This window comes from Oryctolagus cuniculus, chromosome 1 (genome assembly GCF_051225735.1).
Source record: "Oryctolagus cuniculus isolate XC-2025 breed Fujian yellow rabbit chromosome 1, ASM5122573v1, whole genome shotgun sequence".
Taxonomy (NCBI): Eukaryota; Metazoa; Chordata; class Mammalia; order Lagomorpha; family Leporidae; genus Oryctolagus; species Oryctolagus cuniculus.
Genome location: NC_142867.1, coordinates 152,041,332 through 152,058,080, shown reverse-complemented (window position 1 = coordinate 152,058,080; position 16,749 = coordinate 152,041,332). Strand labels below are relative to the sequence as shown.

The following is a 16,749-nucleotide window of genomic DNA, read 5'->3' as shown; positions in this document are numbered from 1 at the left end:
GACTGGTGTGCTGTGACATCAGACAGCTGGCCAGGGATCTGATCTCGTGAGGTTTTGAAGGCCAGAGTAAGGACTTGGACTATTCTAAGAGTCAAAAGCCATGGGAGGGCTTGAGCGGGATAGACTCTGGTGACTTCCTGAGGAGGGATAAGGGGAGAAACAGGGAGACCAGTTAGGAGACTGTCACAGCAGTCCAGGCAAGAAAAGCTTGTGGCTTATTTACCGTAGAATACGGGATGCAGTAAAAAGTGTTTGAAGCAAGGGGTAGCTAATGAGACTTGTAGAGAGATTAGGGTTCGGGTGTGAAGGAAATAGAAATAAGGAGTCATGGATGATTTTGTGTACAACTAGGTGGTACTGTGTACTGAGAGGAGGAGGCTGAGTAGAGAAGCAGCTTCAAGGTGTATCACAACTTTGTCTATACTCATATGAAGTGCCTTGTAGGTATCTGGATGTCTGGATAGTGCCCAGGCTCTTGGTTTTCTTTTGCAGAAGTATTCAAAGCCACTTGAGATGCAGCGTTTAGATTTGATCTATGCTATTGCCAGAGTAGTAACCATTTGGGGCATACTTTGGTCTTGTTTTTGAGGAAGATGTTTGGATGTTCAAAGGGGAAAATACATATATTGTTACATAACAGATTTCATATTTAATTTTATGGGAAAAGTCATAATCAGTTGACTTGGTTTTAAATAGCAGCAGCCACTTATTGAGAAACAAATATTATAATTTCAATTTTCATTTTACTTTAGATCATTCTATGATGAAAGCAGTTATCAAAAAAGTTCTCCAGAATGGAAGGAGTGCTAAGTCAGAGGTATAACATGTTTTAGTCCTGTAGAAAGAATTTTTCTTTAATTCTTGTTTTTCTTCTATTTGCTTATAAAAAAATTGCCAAGGCATTGTTCTGCCATTTAAAATTAAATTTTCAATCAAAGCAAGTGGCTTTACTGCTTTGAAAATATTATTTAATTCTTTAATTTGGGGTCCCAAAACTGCAGATTGGAAACCTTTTATTTGTTTATATTGTCTATAATTTTCAGTTAAGATCAGACCTCATAAATTACTTTTAACTGAAATGCAATATTTATCTCTTTCAGTACCAGTGGATAACTTCTCCGTCAGTAAAAGAACCATCCAAAACTACAAGACAGAAAAAGAGAACTATAATCCTAGGAAGTGGCCGAAAAGGAAAAGCTACTATTAGGATTGGTAACCCTTTCTGTCTTGGCTTTTTAGTGCTGCTAGAACTTACTCCCCTGTTGTTTTCCAATGTGCTAAAATCTCATCTCATTGGGGTATTGACGGTAGCAACAGTATTGACTACATGCATATTACGAGAACTAGAATTGTTCTGACACAGATTATGGGACTTTATGGAATGTAGAAATGACCAATGAATCAGTAGGAAAGAGGTGCTAATATTTCATAAGTTAACTACTTCTGTAGTTTATTTTTCATAAAAGAGTCATCATTTTGAATGTTTCCTGCTTGATGATTACTTCTTGCAGTTAAAATTTGGGGTGTACTTTGATGGCAACTTTAGCCATACTTTTGCATAATTTTTTGTTTTTTTAACAAAGAACTACTTTTTTTTTGCTATAGGAATAGGGAACAAAATATTTTCCAAGCTTTATTTTTAACTCATGTTCCTCCCTCCATCTTTGCAAATTCTTACCCACAATTATTAAATCAGATAACATCTTGCTTTCTTCAGTGGTGGAAAAAACCCCTAAAACATAAAATTATTATAAAGCAGTGCTACAGACAAGTTTATTGGCCCTAGAATGGAACATTTTAGAAAGACATTTTCTAAATGTTTGGTATAAAGTATGTTTAATCTTCCAAATAGTGGTTAATCTGCATGTAAAAAAATAAGTTTTTAATTTTACAATCAATTGTAATGAAAAAACTCTTTATAAATCTCTTTAGCAACTGGTAACATGAATTTCACATTCTTCTGTATATATAAATTTGGTGTTATCTACTTCTACTGATTTTTTTTCACTTTTATTTTCTAGAACACCTTTAGTCACACATAACCTTGTTTTCATAAGAATTAATGAAATGAATAGTAGAATAAATTAAGCCAAATCTGATATGAAACTGACCATTTAAAAATGGTAAAATCATAGGGACTAATATAGAAGAAACAAAATAAATCTTTTATGTTTATAATCTGGCAATTTCTTAGAAAAAAATTTGTGACATTAGTTATATACAAGATACATTAAAAACACCAAACAATTAACAGTAAACAGCCTCATGTTTGAATGCTACCCAAAATTTTAAAATGTTATTTTACACTTAAAAATGATTGAGACTGAATATTTAAGATTATTTTTAGCACAATTAAAAGAAATAGTTGAGTGAAGAGTATTGATTAAATTTTATAAAAATATTGTATATAGACTGTCAGGGGATATAAAAATGGAAACCATCTCCAATTCCATTCTATCAAACAATCTTTACATTTTCCTTTCTTCCTATTATCTATAAATATAATTTCATGTAGCTTAAATATAATTTGGCATTCATTTTTTACTTTATATTAAATTAAAATTTTACATGATTCATGTAATACCTTTACAAGATTTTATTGAATTTTTGGGTTAATATTTTAGACTGGTAAAAACTTGGAAATAACATCAATATTGGCCGGTGCTGCGGCTCAATAGGCTAATCCTCTGCATGCGGCGTAGGCACACCAGGTTTTAGTCCCGGTCGGGGTGCTAGATTCTGTCCTGGTTGCCCCTCTTCCAGGCCAGCTGTCTGCTGTGGCCCGGGAGTGCAGTGGAGGATGGCCCAAGTGCTTGGGCCCTGCACCCCATGGGAGACCAAGATAAGCACCTGGCTCCTGGTTTTGGATCAGCACAGCGTGCCAGCCATGGCGGCCATTGGAGGGTGAACCAATGGAAAAGGAAGAGCTTTCCCTCTGTCTCACTGTCCACTCTGTCAAAAAAAAAAATCAATATTAAATAATTTTTAAATGGTACCATTGCCATCTTCAGAAATACAATTTCTTGTTTTACTACTAAAAGATAAATTTTTTAAAAGATTTATTTATTTATTTGAAAGTCACAGTTAGAGAGAGAGAGAGAGAGGGAGAAAGAGATCTTACATCACTGGTTCATTCCCCAAATGAATGCAGTGGCTGGGTTTGAACGAAGCCAAAGTCAGGAGCCAGGAACTCCATTCAGGTCTCCCATGTGGGTGGCAGGGGCCCAAGCACTTGGGCCATCTTCTACTGCCTTCCGAGATGCCGTCACAGTGACTTGAACCAATGCCCATGTGGGATGGCAGTGTTGCAGGTGGCAGCTTAACCACCTGTAACCCAGTGTTGGCCCCAAGAGAAATGTTTTTGATTCACTATTAACCAACATGTTTGTAGTAAATAGTAATTTTTATGACTGTTTTAAATGGCATAGGATTGTCCACCTATTTTTATTTTAGAACAGTGATATGTTAGTAGTCAGTCAAATAGTATATATAAAGAACAAGTTGAGCTTTGTGACATCACACTAGTTATATATATTATTTTAAAAGTTCATATCATATAAAGCGATCCAGGTTGGTGTTTTGATATAATGTTAAACAGAAGTCTGTAATATTAGTAGCTAATGGTATGTAATAGGGTGTTAGACAAGAATAAAAGCAAAAACTAGTTTCTTAACACAATGAAGAAAAGGAAATGTGACTGAAGTTGACAAGCTCACTGAGCTATCTTAACAGTAATTTTGTTTTTGGGCTTTTTTGTTTGTTCTTTTTGTATTTGCCTCAGTTATTTGGAGACATAGAGGTAAGCCAATTGAATGTCTGGTTGTATACTTAAATTGTGGTGAATATAGGGATTAAATCATATATGTGAATTGTATCACATCCACGTTGTAATGAAGTATACAGAAAGAAGATAGGAATTTTTATTAGAAATTTTTTCTTCTAATCTCAAATTCTGTTGGTTTTAATCAAAAATATATTTCCATATCTGAAAGTGAAGGAATGGGTACACAAACAATGCATAGGAACAGTCTTTGTTTGAAAGTAATTAGGTTAAAAGAAACAGAATAGCACAAAGTGAACAAAGCTCCTATGCATTGTAAGAGGCATGTGAATTTATCCAAAGGCATGCTGATTACCAATGAGTTATACTGTATTTGTTCTGTATTGCCACTTTCACTTTATTTAGATACCATCCTAAGGCTGCAAAAATGGATCTAGGTGTTATATAGTGAAATAATTTGTTCTCAGAAATATTAGATACAGATATTTACCTGTGGATTTTTCTTAAGATTTATGGACTTATTTATTTAAAAGGCAAAACAGCACAAGAGAGAAATCTACTTTCTGTTCTGGTTCACTCCTCAAATGGCCACAAAAGCTATTTCTGGTCTAGGCCACAGCCAGGAGCAAGGATTTCCATCCTGCTATACATAGGTGCCAGGGACCTGAATACTTGTACCATCTTCTGCTGCCTTCCCAGGCACATTAGCAGGAAGCTGGACTGGAAGCAGAGTAGCCAGGACTTGAACCAACACTATGATGTGGGATGCTGGTGCTGCAAACAGTAGGCCTTATATCTTAATATGTGGTTTGTTTTAAGTAAAATATTAATGCTTAAATCTAGCTTTTGTTACCAAATACTTAATATATAAAGATACTTGACTCTTTAGTATTGTAATAAAGGCTAAATTTCTACATTTCCTTCTTTCATCCAGTAAGTTTTAACTTGTTTTATGTTTTCTTTTTTAAAAAATTATTTCTTGAAAGAGAGAGATAGAGAGAGACGGAAAGACAGACCTAAATGTCCAACAGCCAGAACTGGGCCAAGCCAAAGTAAGGAGCCAGTACCTCAATCTGGGTCTCCCACATGGGTGGCAGGGACTCAACTACTTGAGCCTACCTCCCAGGATGTGCATTAGTCAGAAATGGAAATTGGAAGAAGAGGCAGAACTTGAACCCAGGCACTCCCATATGGGATGTATGCATTTCAAATAGTGTCTTAACCATTGCACTGAACACTTCAGTGTTTTCTGTGAAAGCAAATGAGCACTCAAGATCACCTACCGCTCACCTACCACTGAGCAACCTTCAATCATGTGACTTTGGTAGTCGTCACATAGTAAAATTAATCTTAACTTGAACTCTTGGTCTAATTCAGGAGGCTTGGTTTGGCAGTCATATGTGTGTCTGTGTATATGTCCTTGAAATTTACAAATGCCTAAGATGTTCTGAGACTCAGTAAACTGAGCATTTCTGCATGATATAAAATGAAGTGTATCATGTACAATCTTTAATTATTTGGAATATATTTTATGTACTTTCATATGTTCACATTTCATATACTCATACTTTGTTAAAACTTACCACTATTGAGAACTTACTTTAAAACTTTGCTGGCTGATTTTAAAATATTTTAAAAATTGACCCTGTTTTTAAGGCCTTAGTCTCATTGTCAAGTTCTTTTTGGAGTATGCACATGTGATAAGTAATCTGTAGGCCTTTATAGTACATCTTGATTCTTTAATACTTTCTCAAACATAGGATTGGCTACAAAGAAACCTGTAAGTACTGGGAAAAAGCACTGCGCTGGTAAAGAATACTATGCTCCGGAACCTCTGCCACCTGGTGTGTGTGGTTTCCTGCCATGGCGTACTGCAGAACGTGCAAACAGGACCAGGTATTTGTATCCTCTGTCTTAGTCATTCACATTTCTTTACTTTAGAACTTTATTTGTATTCTCTTTTAGTCATTCACATTTCTTTACTTTGGAACTTCTGTTATGTAGAGGTTCTCATTGTTTCTATAGAGTAAAAAGATGTTGGCTTTTGCCTAGAGTCCATTAAGGAGGAAGAATGAAAAATAACTGCTTAATTTGGAGTTTCAACTTACTTTCTAAGTGTTATAAGTTGTAACCCTGTGAGAGGAAAGAAGAGACCAAAGTGGTCTCCACTGCTGGTGAGAAAAGGCTTCAGTACAAGCATGTGTAGTTGAAATAGGCTGTGCAGGACAGAAGTAGGGATTTGGGTATGCAGGAATGGGGAAAACGATAGCATAGTAGTTTAGGGCAAAATGAATGAAACAGATGGATTGCTCTGGATCTAGCTCAGTCAGCTGGCCCAACTCTCATTTTAGTGCATCATTTAGTGAATCACAGTAGATTTAGCTAATTTTAACCAATTACTTACCTAGCAGATAACTATTCAGAGTAATATATGCCAAAATCTTTTTAAATTATTGTACTATAATTTTGGCCATGTTAAATGAATGAAATTCGTATAGATGATTTTCAGATGTTTGGTTTGGTGATGTTCAAGATATTGGGGCCCAAAAGTTGCTTAAGAAAAACAAAAATTTTAAACAGACCTGGAATTAAGCACTTTGTAACATGTCTGTTCATTTGCTTACACTAAACCAATGTGTATAATCTTCATTAGGCAATTATAATTTTTCAGAAATGGTAATGTGAGTTCTTATTATATAAACTGTAGTGCTGAGACCCCAGTCTTTAGTTTTATAAATTTGCAGTTTCATATCTCTTTGGATACTTATTAATCTTAAATCTGTTCTGGTCACAAAGAGTTGTAAATTAGAAAATGATTAATATCACTAAAGAAATTAGACCATACTGCTAACTAATCTTTGGCAAAGGAGCTAAAATCACTCCCTGCAGATCAGAAAGTCACTTCAACAAATGGTGCTGGGAAAATTGGATCTCCACATGCAGAAGTATGAAAGATGAGTCCTATTACACCCTTTACAAAAATCAACTCACAATGAATCACAGATCTAAACCTAAGACTGGAGACCATCAAATTACTAGTGGAATAGGAAGATGGCCATATAACAACAGGATGATCTGAGTCACACGAGGCAAAATAGATAGTTAAAAATGAAAGAGGATACAAGCTGGCAGTAGAGCTAGGGGAAATTCACGCAGGGAAGCCAGGAGTCCAGCAGAGTCCACAGTGAAGGAACAAATAAGAAAGGGAAGTGGCAGAGACGCAGAACAGGGAGGCTGGTGCCGCCCACTCAACAGACCAGGTTACAGAGGAAATTGTGAGTCCACAGAGCTGCAGATAGCAGCGGGATGGGGAGCTTGGCGAACAGCATTTGAAGTCCCACGTGGGAAGAAAGAGAAGGTTTAAGGGAAGAAACAGGTTGGTATGCCCCTGTCCATCTACATCTTCCCCCTCCGGCAAACTGGACCTGCAGCAGGCTGGGAGAAGCCATATTGATTGTTTACATTTTCAAATATAAGCAGAGGGCTACCACGTTAGCCTCATGGGCATACAGCCATCAACTGCAGGGGCCACCTTACCACACCCGACCCAGGAATGAGGACCACAACATCTCAGTAATTGGGTGTAGAAGGAACATTCTTGAATACACCCAAGGCAACTTATGACGAACCCACAGCCAGTGTCCTATTGAATGGGGAAAAGTTTGAAGCATTCCCACTGAGATCCAGAACCAAACAAGGATGCCCAAGGATGCTCAGACAAGGCTGGTCACCATTGCTAATCAATATAGTACTGGAAATTTTAGTCAGAACCATCAGGCAAGAAAAAGAAAGGGATACAGATGGAGAAGGAGGAAGTCAAACTATCCCTATTTGCAGATGACATGATTCCATATATAGGGTATCCAAAAGACTTCACCAAGAGACTATTGGAACTCAGAAGAGTTTGGTAAAATAACAGGATATAATATTAACACACAAAAAACAACCTTTTTATACACAGACAATGCCACAGCTGAAAAAGAACTGCTAAGACAATCCCATTCACAATAGCCACAAAAAACAATCAAATACCTTGGAATAAATTTTAAAATAAGATAGAAAAAAATAGAAAAAACTTGCATGTTCATGAATTGGAAGAATCAGTATCATCAAAATGTACATATTGCTGAAAGGAATTTACAGATTCAATGCAATACCAATCAAAATACCAAAGACATTCTCCTCAGATCTAGAGAAAATTATACTGAAATTCATTTGGAAACATAGAAGACCCCGAATTGCTAAAGCAATCTTATACAAAAAAAACAAAGCCGGAGGCATCACAATACCAGATTTGAAAACATACTATAGGGCAGTTATAATCAAAACAGCCTGTTAATGGTACAAACACAGATGGACAGACCAATGGAACAGAATAGAAACGCCAGAAATCAATCCAAGTATGTGCAACCAACTAATATTTGACCAAGGAGCTAAAACCAATCACTGGAGCAAAGATAGTGTCTTTAACAAATGGTGCTGGGAAAACCAGATTTCCACATGCAGAAGTATGAAGCAGGACCCCATACCTTACACATTACACCTTACATAAAAATCCATTCAAAATGGATTAAAGACCTAAACCTATGACCTGATACCCTGAAATTATTAGAACATTGGGGAAACTCTGCAAAACATTGGCACAGGCAAAGAGTTCCTGGAAAAGACCCCAGAATCACAGGCAATAAAAGCCTGCATACCAACCTTCCCAACAAATGGGGCTACATCAAATTGAGAAGGTTCTGTATTATAAAAGAAACATGCAGGAAAGCAAAAAGGTAAGTGACAGATTGGGAGAAATTATTTGCAAACCATGCAACTGAAAAAGGATCAATAATTAGAATATATAGAGATCAAGAAACTCCACTGCAACAAAACAAACCACCCAGTGAAGAAATGGACAACGAACTTAAACAGACATTTTACAAAACAAATCCAAATGTTAACAGGACATGAAAAAATGTTCAGGACCACTAGCCATCAGGGAAATGCAAATCAAAACCACAGTGAGGTATCACTTCACCCCAGTTAGAATGGCTTTCATATAGAAATCAACAAACAACAAATGCTGCTGAGGATGTATGAAAAAGAAACCCTAATCCACTGTTGGTGGGAATATAAAACCACTAAGGAAGACAGTTTGGAGATACCTCAGAAATCTGAATATAGACCTGCCATACGACCCAGCCATCCCACTCCTGGGAATTTATCAATGGGAAATGAAATAAGCAAATAAAAGAGTTATCTGCACCCTCATGCTAATTTCATCTCAATTCACAATCGCTAAGCCATGGAATCAACCTATATGTCCATCAACTGAAGACTTGATAAATTATTGGGTGTGTGCTCTATGGAATACTACACAGTGTTAAAAAGAAATGAAATTTGGTCATTTGCAACAAAATGGATGAATCTGGAAAACATCATACTATTGAAATAAGCCAGTCCCAAAAGGAAAAATGCCATATGTGCTCCCTGATCTGTGGTAACTAACAGAGCACCGAAAAGGAGACTTGTAGAAGTAAAACTGACATTGTGAGAAGCAATGACTTGAATAGCTCTTGTCTTGCATGTTGAAAGTTTTATTATTTTTATTTTTTTCCTTTAATGTGGTTGGTTGAACTCTTCACATAGAATTAATCATATGTGTCTAAAGTCAGTTGAAAATAGATCCCAGTAAAAAATAAGAGTGGGAATAAGAGAGGGAGTACCTGTATAGTTCTGCATATTTCCCCATGGACTTACTTCTAAGAGTAAAGCTAAAAATTTGCCATGGGACTCCCAAATCCCATTAAGTTGGGTGGTAAGAATGCTATCTTACATGTTAAAGTAATCATAGTCAGTGTTTAATTGATCATATAGATAGGAGTAAGTGTCATATGAGTCATATAAATAAGATCAAATAAGATCTTATAAATAAGATCTACAATAGGTAGAATTAAGGAGAGAATGTTCCAACATGGGAAGCAGTCCACGCAGCAGACTCATAGAATGGCAGACACCCTAAACAGCACTTTGACCTCAGAATCAGCCCTTAAGACATTGCGTCTTGCTTAAAAAACCATGAAAGTATTTCAGGAATGGAAAGAGAAGACACTGTGGCAAAAAAAAAAAAAAAAAAAAAAAAAAAACCTACATGAAAGATCTCTGTGAGTGAGACCCCAGGAGAAAGAAGGGGCTGTCAGTGTAGGATCTAGTTTTCTCTGAAGGGTGGAGAGAACTTGCAGTTTGCTTATGGTCTTGTCTAAACACTGATGTAGATCATGGGCTCAAGAGTCCTTCATAGCCTTGTTAGTTCATGTCAAGAGCCTCGGGTGATCACTGACATCATATGTGAGTCACTGTACACTGACTCTCGATGCAGGACCTCTGTCCTTAATGAGTTGTACTAAGGGAATTAACTGTAAAACTTGTTCTCAACCAGTTATTATATGTGTGTGGGGGGTGCAAATTGTTGAAAACTTTATTTAGTATAGAGTTGGTCTTCTGTATATAAAGTTAGTTGAAAATGAATCTTAATGAAGATTGGGATGGGAGAAGTAAGAGGAGATAGGATGAGAGTTGGGAGGATAGTCATGTGGGGAAGAGCCACTATATTCCTAAAGTTGTACTTTTAAAATTTGTATTTATTAAATAAAAGGCTTTTTTTAAAAAGTTACTACAGGAAGACATAGGGGAAACATTGAAGACATTGGTCTAGGCAAAGACTTCTTGGAAAAGACCCTAGAAACACAAGCAACAAAAGCAAAAATAGGCAAATGAGATTATATCATGCTAGGAAGCTTTTGCACAGCAAAGAAAACACTCAACTAAGTGAAGAGGTATCCAACAGAATGGGATAAAATGTCTACAAACTGTGCATGTGGTAAAAGCTTACTATCTGTAATATTTAAGGAAGTCAAGAAACTTAGCAACAACAAACAATCAGGCCCACTAGCCATGTGGAAAATGCAAATAAAAATCACAATGAGGTTTTACCTCACTCCAGTTAGAATGGATATCATCCAAAAATCTAAAAAAAAATGCTGATGAGGGTGTAGAGAAAAAGGTACCCTAATACACTGTTGGTAAGAATAAAAACTTTTACAACCATTATGAAAAACAGTATTGAGACTCCTCAGAAACCTTAAAGTAGATCTACCATATGATCCAGCCTTCCCCTTCCTGGGAATATACTCAAATGAAATGAAATCTACATGTGAGTGAGTTACCTGTACCCCCATGTTTACAGCAACTGAGTTCACAATAGTTAAGATACAGAGTCTACCAAGATGTCCATCAAATTGATTGGATACAGGAAATGTGGTTTACATACATTATGGACTACTACTTAGTAATGAAAAATGAAATCGTAGGCCTGGTACTGTGGCTTAGTGGGTGAGGCCGCCACCTGAGGTGCCAGCAACCCATGTGGGCACTGGTTCAAGTACCAGCTGCTCCACTTTGATCTGTTCTCTGCTGTGGCCTGGGAAAGCAGTGGAGGATGGCCAAGTCCTTAGGCCCCTGCACCCACGCAGGAGACCTGGAGGAGGTTCCTGGCTCCTGGCTTCAGATCGGCACACCTCCAGCCATTGCAACCATCTGTGGAGTGAACTAGCTGATGGAAGACCGCTCTCTCTCTTCCTCTGCTTCTCTGTAACTCTGCCTTTCAAATAAATAAATAAATCTTAGAAAAACAAAAGAATGAGTTTTCCATTCAATTATTAAAAAAAGAATAAAGTCCTGTCTTTTGCAATGAAATGGGTGCGTCTAGAGACCTTTATGCTTGGTGAAATAAGGTAGACCCAGAAAGACTAATATCACATTTTCTCTGATTTGTGGTAGCTAAATATGAGTATAAATACCCTTTAGAATTGATACCTTGAGATTTTATTATTGTTTTTAGCCTTTATCTGTATTCCTGCTGAACACTTGTCTTTTTTTTTTAAGATTTATTTATTTGAAAGGCAGAGTTAGAGAGAGAGCGCTCTTCCATCTGCTGGTTCACTCCCCAAATGGCCTCAGCGAATACCTGGAGCTGGGGCAACCCAAATCCAGGAGTATGTAGCTTCTTCTGGGTCTCTCACATGGGTGCAGGGGCCCAAGGACTTGGACCATCTTCTACTGCTTTCCCAGGCTATAGCAGAGAGCTGGATTGGAAAGGGAGCAGGTTGGACTTGGTGTCCCTATGAGATGCTGGCACTGAAGGCTGCAGCTTTACCTGCCACGCCATAGCACTGGCCCCTGAACACTGTTTTTTTTTTACTTTTGTCTTATTGAACTCTGTTTATTTATCATTTGTTATATATTACTTGTTTAGCATTAACCTGTGATTACAAAGTAAATTAAAAATTGTTTTTGCAAAAACTTTAAAAAAATAAGAAAGGAAGGAGGGGGTGAGAGAGGGAAGTATCATTATATTCTTAGAATTGTGTCTATGCAATCTGTTCTTTATATTAGTTTATAAATATTTTTATAAAGACTGAAAATCTCAGCCAGCAGCTATCTTGAAGATAGGAACTGAGTGTGTCTCTCAGCAGTTTAGAGTTGTCACCATGCCATCCTGCCAAATTCTAAAATTTCTCCATTAGCAGAGTGTTCAGGCTCCTTATTTTTTAGGTTATTTTTATACACAGTTCCATATGGATAGTGTCCATATTACTAGTAATGTTTGTTGCCTTTTGTTAACTGGTAGTATATTCTCATCAAAATATAACCTAATTTACTGCTATTTCTTCAGGGGGTTTCCATTAATCAAAACTCGGGATGTATCTAATCAGTTGCAGGTATGTAGTTACTATGTTTATTATATGTAGGGGGTTGGAATGGGAAAGGTGGAGGAGAATCATTTTCTGTGCTTTTTAAATTAAACATGCCTTTCTGCCTGAAATAAATTCATTGAAAACTTTCCAGGTTGCTCTCCCAATGCTATGGGATAGTTGAGTGGATTTGGCATACATTAGGGGCCTTGTGGATTCATTTGTAGACAAGAAAAGTCCCTTCTCCAGTCCACAGATCAGCTCTTGCCCAGTGAAACAAATTTGACCTCCACTTCTTAGCATGGAGATTTCATATTTAAAAAAAAGGCTTCTAGAAATGTTTTGGAGATGACTATATACAAGGTCTTCAAAAAATGGAAATATAATATTTAAATGCATGTTATAAAAAGCTATGCAAGAATTAAAAAAAAAGCTTTGTATCAAAATCAACTTAATTCCATTTTTTATTAACTTTTGAAGTACCTATGGACATATAGGTTCTGGGTCCTAAAGTCAAAACAAAGTGGCAAATTGCAGAGCCCCTGCTTTCTGAGAGCATTTCTTCCTCCCTCTGCAAGGCCGCGGAACAAGCTAATTCTGTCAGAGTACCATTCTCCTTGTCAGGTGTCCTGGGAACTGACTTCTCCATAGAAGATCGTTCTGCTGAGAGTGAGTGCTGAGCATGCTGGGTGTTAGTACTGCCCTCTGTGTGCTCAAGAGTTGCAGTGCACATCTCATCCTTCCATTTAGATTGTTTTGTAGACTGCAGGGATTGCCGCTCGCAGTAGAAATTCTGTCCTAGTGACTCCTACAGTTATGTCAGCCCAGCACTCGGCTTTTTAATCCTAGACCAAGTCAGGTTTTGTTTTTTTCTTTAAGATTTATTTATTTTGTTTGAAAAACAGTGACAGAGGGATAGAAAGATCTTCCATCCGCTGATCAACTCTCCCAAATGTTTGCAACAGCTGGGACTGGGCCAGGCTGAAACCAGGAGCCAGGAACTCCAGCTGGGTCTCTGATGTGGGTGGCAAGGGCCCAAGCACTTGAACAATCATCTAACTTCCAAGTGCATTAGCAGGAAGCTAGCTTGGAAGCACAGAAAAGGGGGGACTTGAACAAGTGCTCAGATACAGGATATGAACACCCAAGCGGTGGCTTGACATACTGTGTGCCACAGTGCGCGCCCCTAGTTTTCTTTTAAATGTTGGCAAAATATATTAAGCAACATTCCAGTGGTAGTGAAACTTGACAGAATTGTGTAGTTAATGCCCACATTTTGGTTTAAGAAAGAGGAAATGAGGTGTCTGATTGGTCAGTTTTAGTTGTGTATGTGTCCATAGTTTATTAAAAAATCTATTCTAGTATTTGTTCAGAGTTAAGCTATATTGACTTTCTAATTGTTAAGTTCCCTACTGATGGATTTCCCTCCTGAAAGTTACATTTTATTCTGGATTTTTTTGTGTTTGTGATGGAGAATAAATTTCTCATCTACAGTATAAAATTTATCTGAGAGAAAATGCTTAACCTGGCTCCTCACTTGGTTTATGTGACGGAAATCTAATAAAGTAGGCTATTCCAAATACTAAGGATACCATATGTGACAGAGTTCTTTAAAGTAATAACAAATTAGCGTTTACTTTGTTATCAATAAGGGAAGACATTTATAGATAATGGCTTGATACTTCACAAGATCACTTTGATTAGATGTCCTTCAATATTTGCTTCATATTATTACTTATGGAATCCTGTCCTCTTTCTTTAAGCAATCAAAGTTTCCTGTGACTGTGACAGTAGAGAGTCCTTCGTCTTCAGAAATTGAAGAGGTTGACGATTCTTCAGAAAGTGTTCATGAGGTGCCTGAGAACATCAGTTTAAAACAAGAAGCATTGCAGGTACAGAGCTGTACATTTTACAGATACTTCATACTGTTGTATTTCAAACTGTAGTTGGTGTTTGGCAGAAACTTATGAAATGGTTCTCAACAACTGGCCTGAGGAGTCAGTTCTCCCCTCCCTTCTAACTCCAGTCTCCCGAAATGGTCCCTTAGCTTAGAACAAAGTGAAAGAAGGACGTGTGAAGCATCCAGCATCCCATATGGGTGCTGGTTCTAGACCTGGCCGTTCCACTTCTGACCCAGCTCTCTGCCAATGCCCTGGGAAAGCAGGTCCTTGGGCCCCTGTACCCATGTAGGAGACCTGAAAGAAGCTCCTGGCTCCTGGCCCAGTCCTGGCTTTTGTGGCCTTTTGGGGAGTGAACCAGTGGATGGAAGATCTCTCTCTGTCTCTCCTCTCTCTCTTTCAATTAAATAAATAAATTTTGAAAAAAAAAAAAAAAAAAGAAAATCTAAATCATGCCATCAGCAATATATTTTTCTTTATTTAGAATCATAAAATATTTGTTTTAAGGAGAACCTTCATGATAAACTTAGAAAAATTGAATAAAAAAAGTATGTTTAACTGATTCAGCACCCTTATTTTATATACCAGCAAATTGATTTTTCTAGCTGAACTCTCTTGTTATAAGAGGAATATTTAACTATTTTTAATAAAAGTAAAAATGGAAAAAAATTTGGATAATTGATTTTCTCCATTGTTAAAACATTTCAAATTTTAAGAAGCATCAGTATATTACTTTATAAACATGCCATCTAATGTCAGTCTATACTTCTATAAATATTAGAAAATAAAAATTGGTTTTTATAACAAACTTTTGCACCCACAAGAATACTGTATGTGGGGCAGGTGTTTGGCCCATTGGAATGCGTGAGTTCTGGTCTTGAGTCTGCTCCTGATTCCACCTTCTTCTAATGCTTACCCTGGGAAGGAACAGATGAGGCCTCAAGTAGTTGGGTCCTTACTATACATGTAGGAGACTTGGATTGAGTTCAGGGTTCTTGGTTTCTACCTGACTCAGTCCTGGCTATTGCAGGCATTTGGAGAGTACAGAAGTAGAGGGAAGATTGCTGTCTACCTTTGAAATAAATTAAGTAAATAAATAAATATTTAAAAATAGTGTATCGGAGTCTTGGAAACATCCATAGAAAATGTATATTATGAAAAAAAAAACCAGATTTCAAACTTTTTGTTCCAAAATAAATTTATTTTAATTCCATTTTCTAGTAACTTTTTGAAGTATCCTTGTATTCATTTTATTTCAGCCTTAATGCAGAGCTGATAATTTATATTAAAGGAAATACCATTTTGGGAGTCATTTTTTTTTATGTGCTACAATGTCCACATGTAGTTTTTTATTATAGTTTTCTTTTAATGTGAAACTTACAAATATAGCAATAGTTATCTCGTCTCTCCTCCTCCCCCTTTGGAATTTATTTCTCAGAGTTCTAGAATGTGGGAAGTCTCAAGTTTAGTGTTTTGGAGGGCCTGCTTTTGGCTCACAGATGCTACCTTCTTGCCCTGTCCTCCCATGATATAAGGATGGTTGTCCCTTTTTTAGGGGTGATATCCCTGCCAGCCACATGGGAGACTCAAATTGATTTCCTGGCTCCTGGTTTTGGCCTGACCTGACCCCAGCTGTTACAGGCATTTCGGGGTAAACCTGTGCATAGAAGTACTCTGTCTCTGTCTCTCTGCCTTTCAAACAAAAATAAATGAATAAATACAAGTGGTTGTAGCCTTTGGGAGGACCAGAGTTGGACTTGAAAGGAGGGAATTTCTGATTGAAGATGTTCAGAGGACTCTCTCAGCTCTTCTTTGTTTGTGAACTCACTAAAATATGGTATCAATTTTTTCCCCAAAGAAAACTTTTATTTAAGGAATACAGACTTCATGCATTTCATAAATACAACTTTGGAAAATAGTAATTCTTCTCATCATACCCACCCTCCCACCCATACTCCCGTCCCTCCACCTCTTCCCTCTCCATTTCCAGTCCCATTCTCCACTAAGATTCATTTTCAATTAACTTTATAAACAGAAGACAACTCTATACTAAGTAAAGAGTTGAATAATTTGCACACACAGAAAAACTGTTCCTCAACAGTTGAGAAAAGGGGCTGTTCAATGTCATTGTATTTTGACATTAATTTCACTTTTTTTGTGAAAATTAACTTTAAAGAAGTACCCAGGAATTATACATTTTTTGTGAGCACTTAGATATAATTATAATACAACTCCTTCAGGATAGAGGTCCTGCATGGGAAGTTAGTGCACAGTGACTCCTGTTGTAAATTTAACAATTAACACTTTTACGTATGACATCAGTGATCACCTG

General features: G+C 37.1%; 1 protein-coding gene across 7 annotated transcripts in view; it reads left to right on the top strand.

The window, feature by feature from the left end:
- CEP78 (centrosomal protein 78) overlaps nucleotides 1-16,749 on the top strand; it is a 52,124-nt gene that overhangs the window by 15,114 nt on the left and 20,261 nt on the right. For 3 of the 7 annotated variants that reach the window (XM_089336526.1, XM_089336515.1, XM_070050491.2), the window contains exons 7-12: nucleotides 753-817; nucleotides 1,101-1,212; nucleotides 3,782-3,799; nucleotides 5,542-5,677; nucleotides 12,501-12,546; nucleotides 14,283-14,411. In XM_089336526.1, coding sequence (XP_089192652.1) covers nucleotides 753-817; nucleotides 1,101-1,212; nucleotides 3,782-3,799; nucleotides 5,542-5,677; nucleotides 12,501-12,546; nucleotides 14,283-14,411 — 506 coding nt within the window. Of the gene's footprint in view, nucleotides 1-752; nucleotides 818-1,100; nucleotides 1,213-3,781; nucleotides 3,800-4,670; nucleotides 4,834-5,541; nucleotides 5,678-12,500; nucleotides 12,547-14,282; nucleotides 14,412-16,749 lie in introns of those variants that run through there. The other 4 variants (XM_089336535.1, XM_070050495.2, XM_070050501.2 and 1 more) reach the window with 2 other exon arrangements.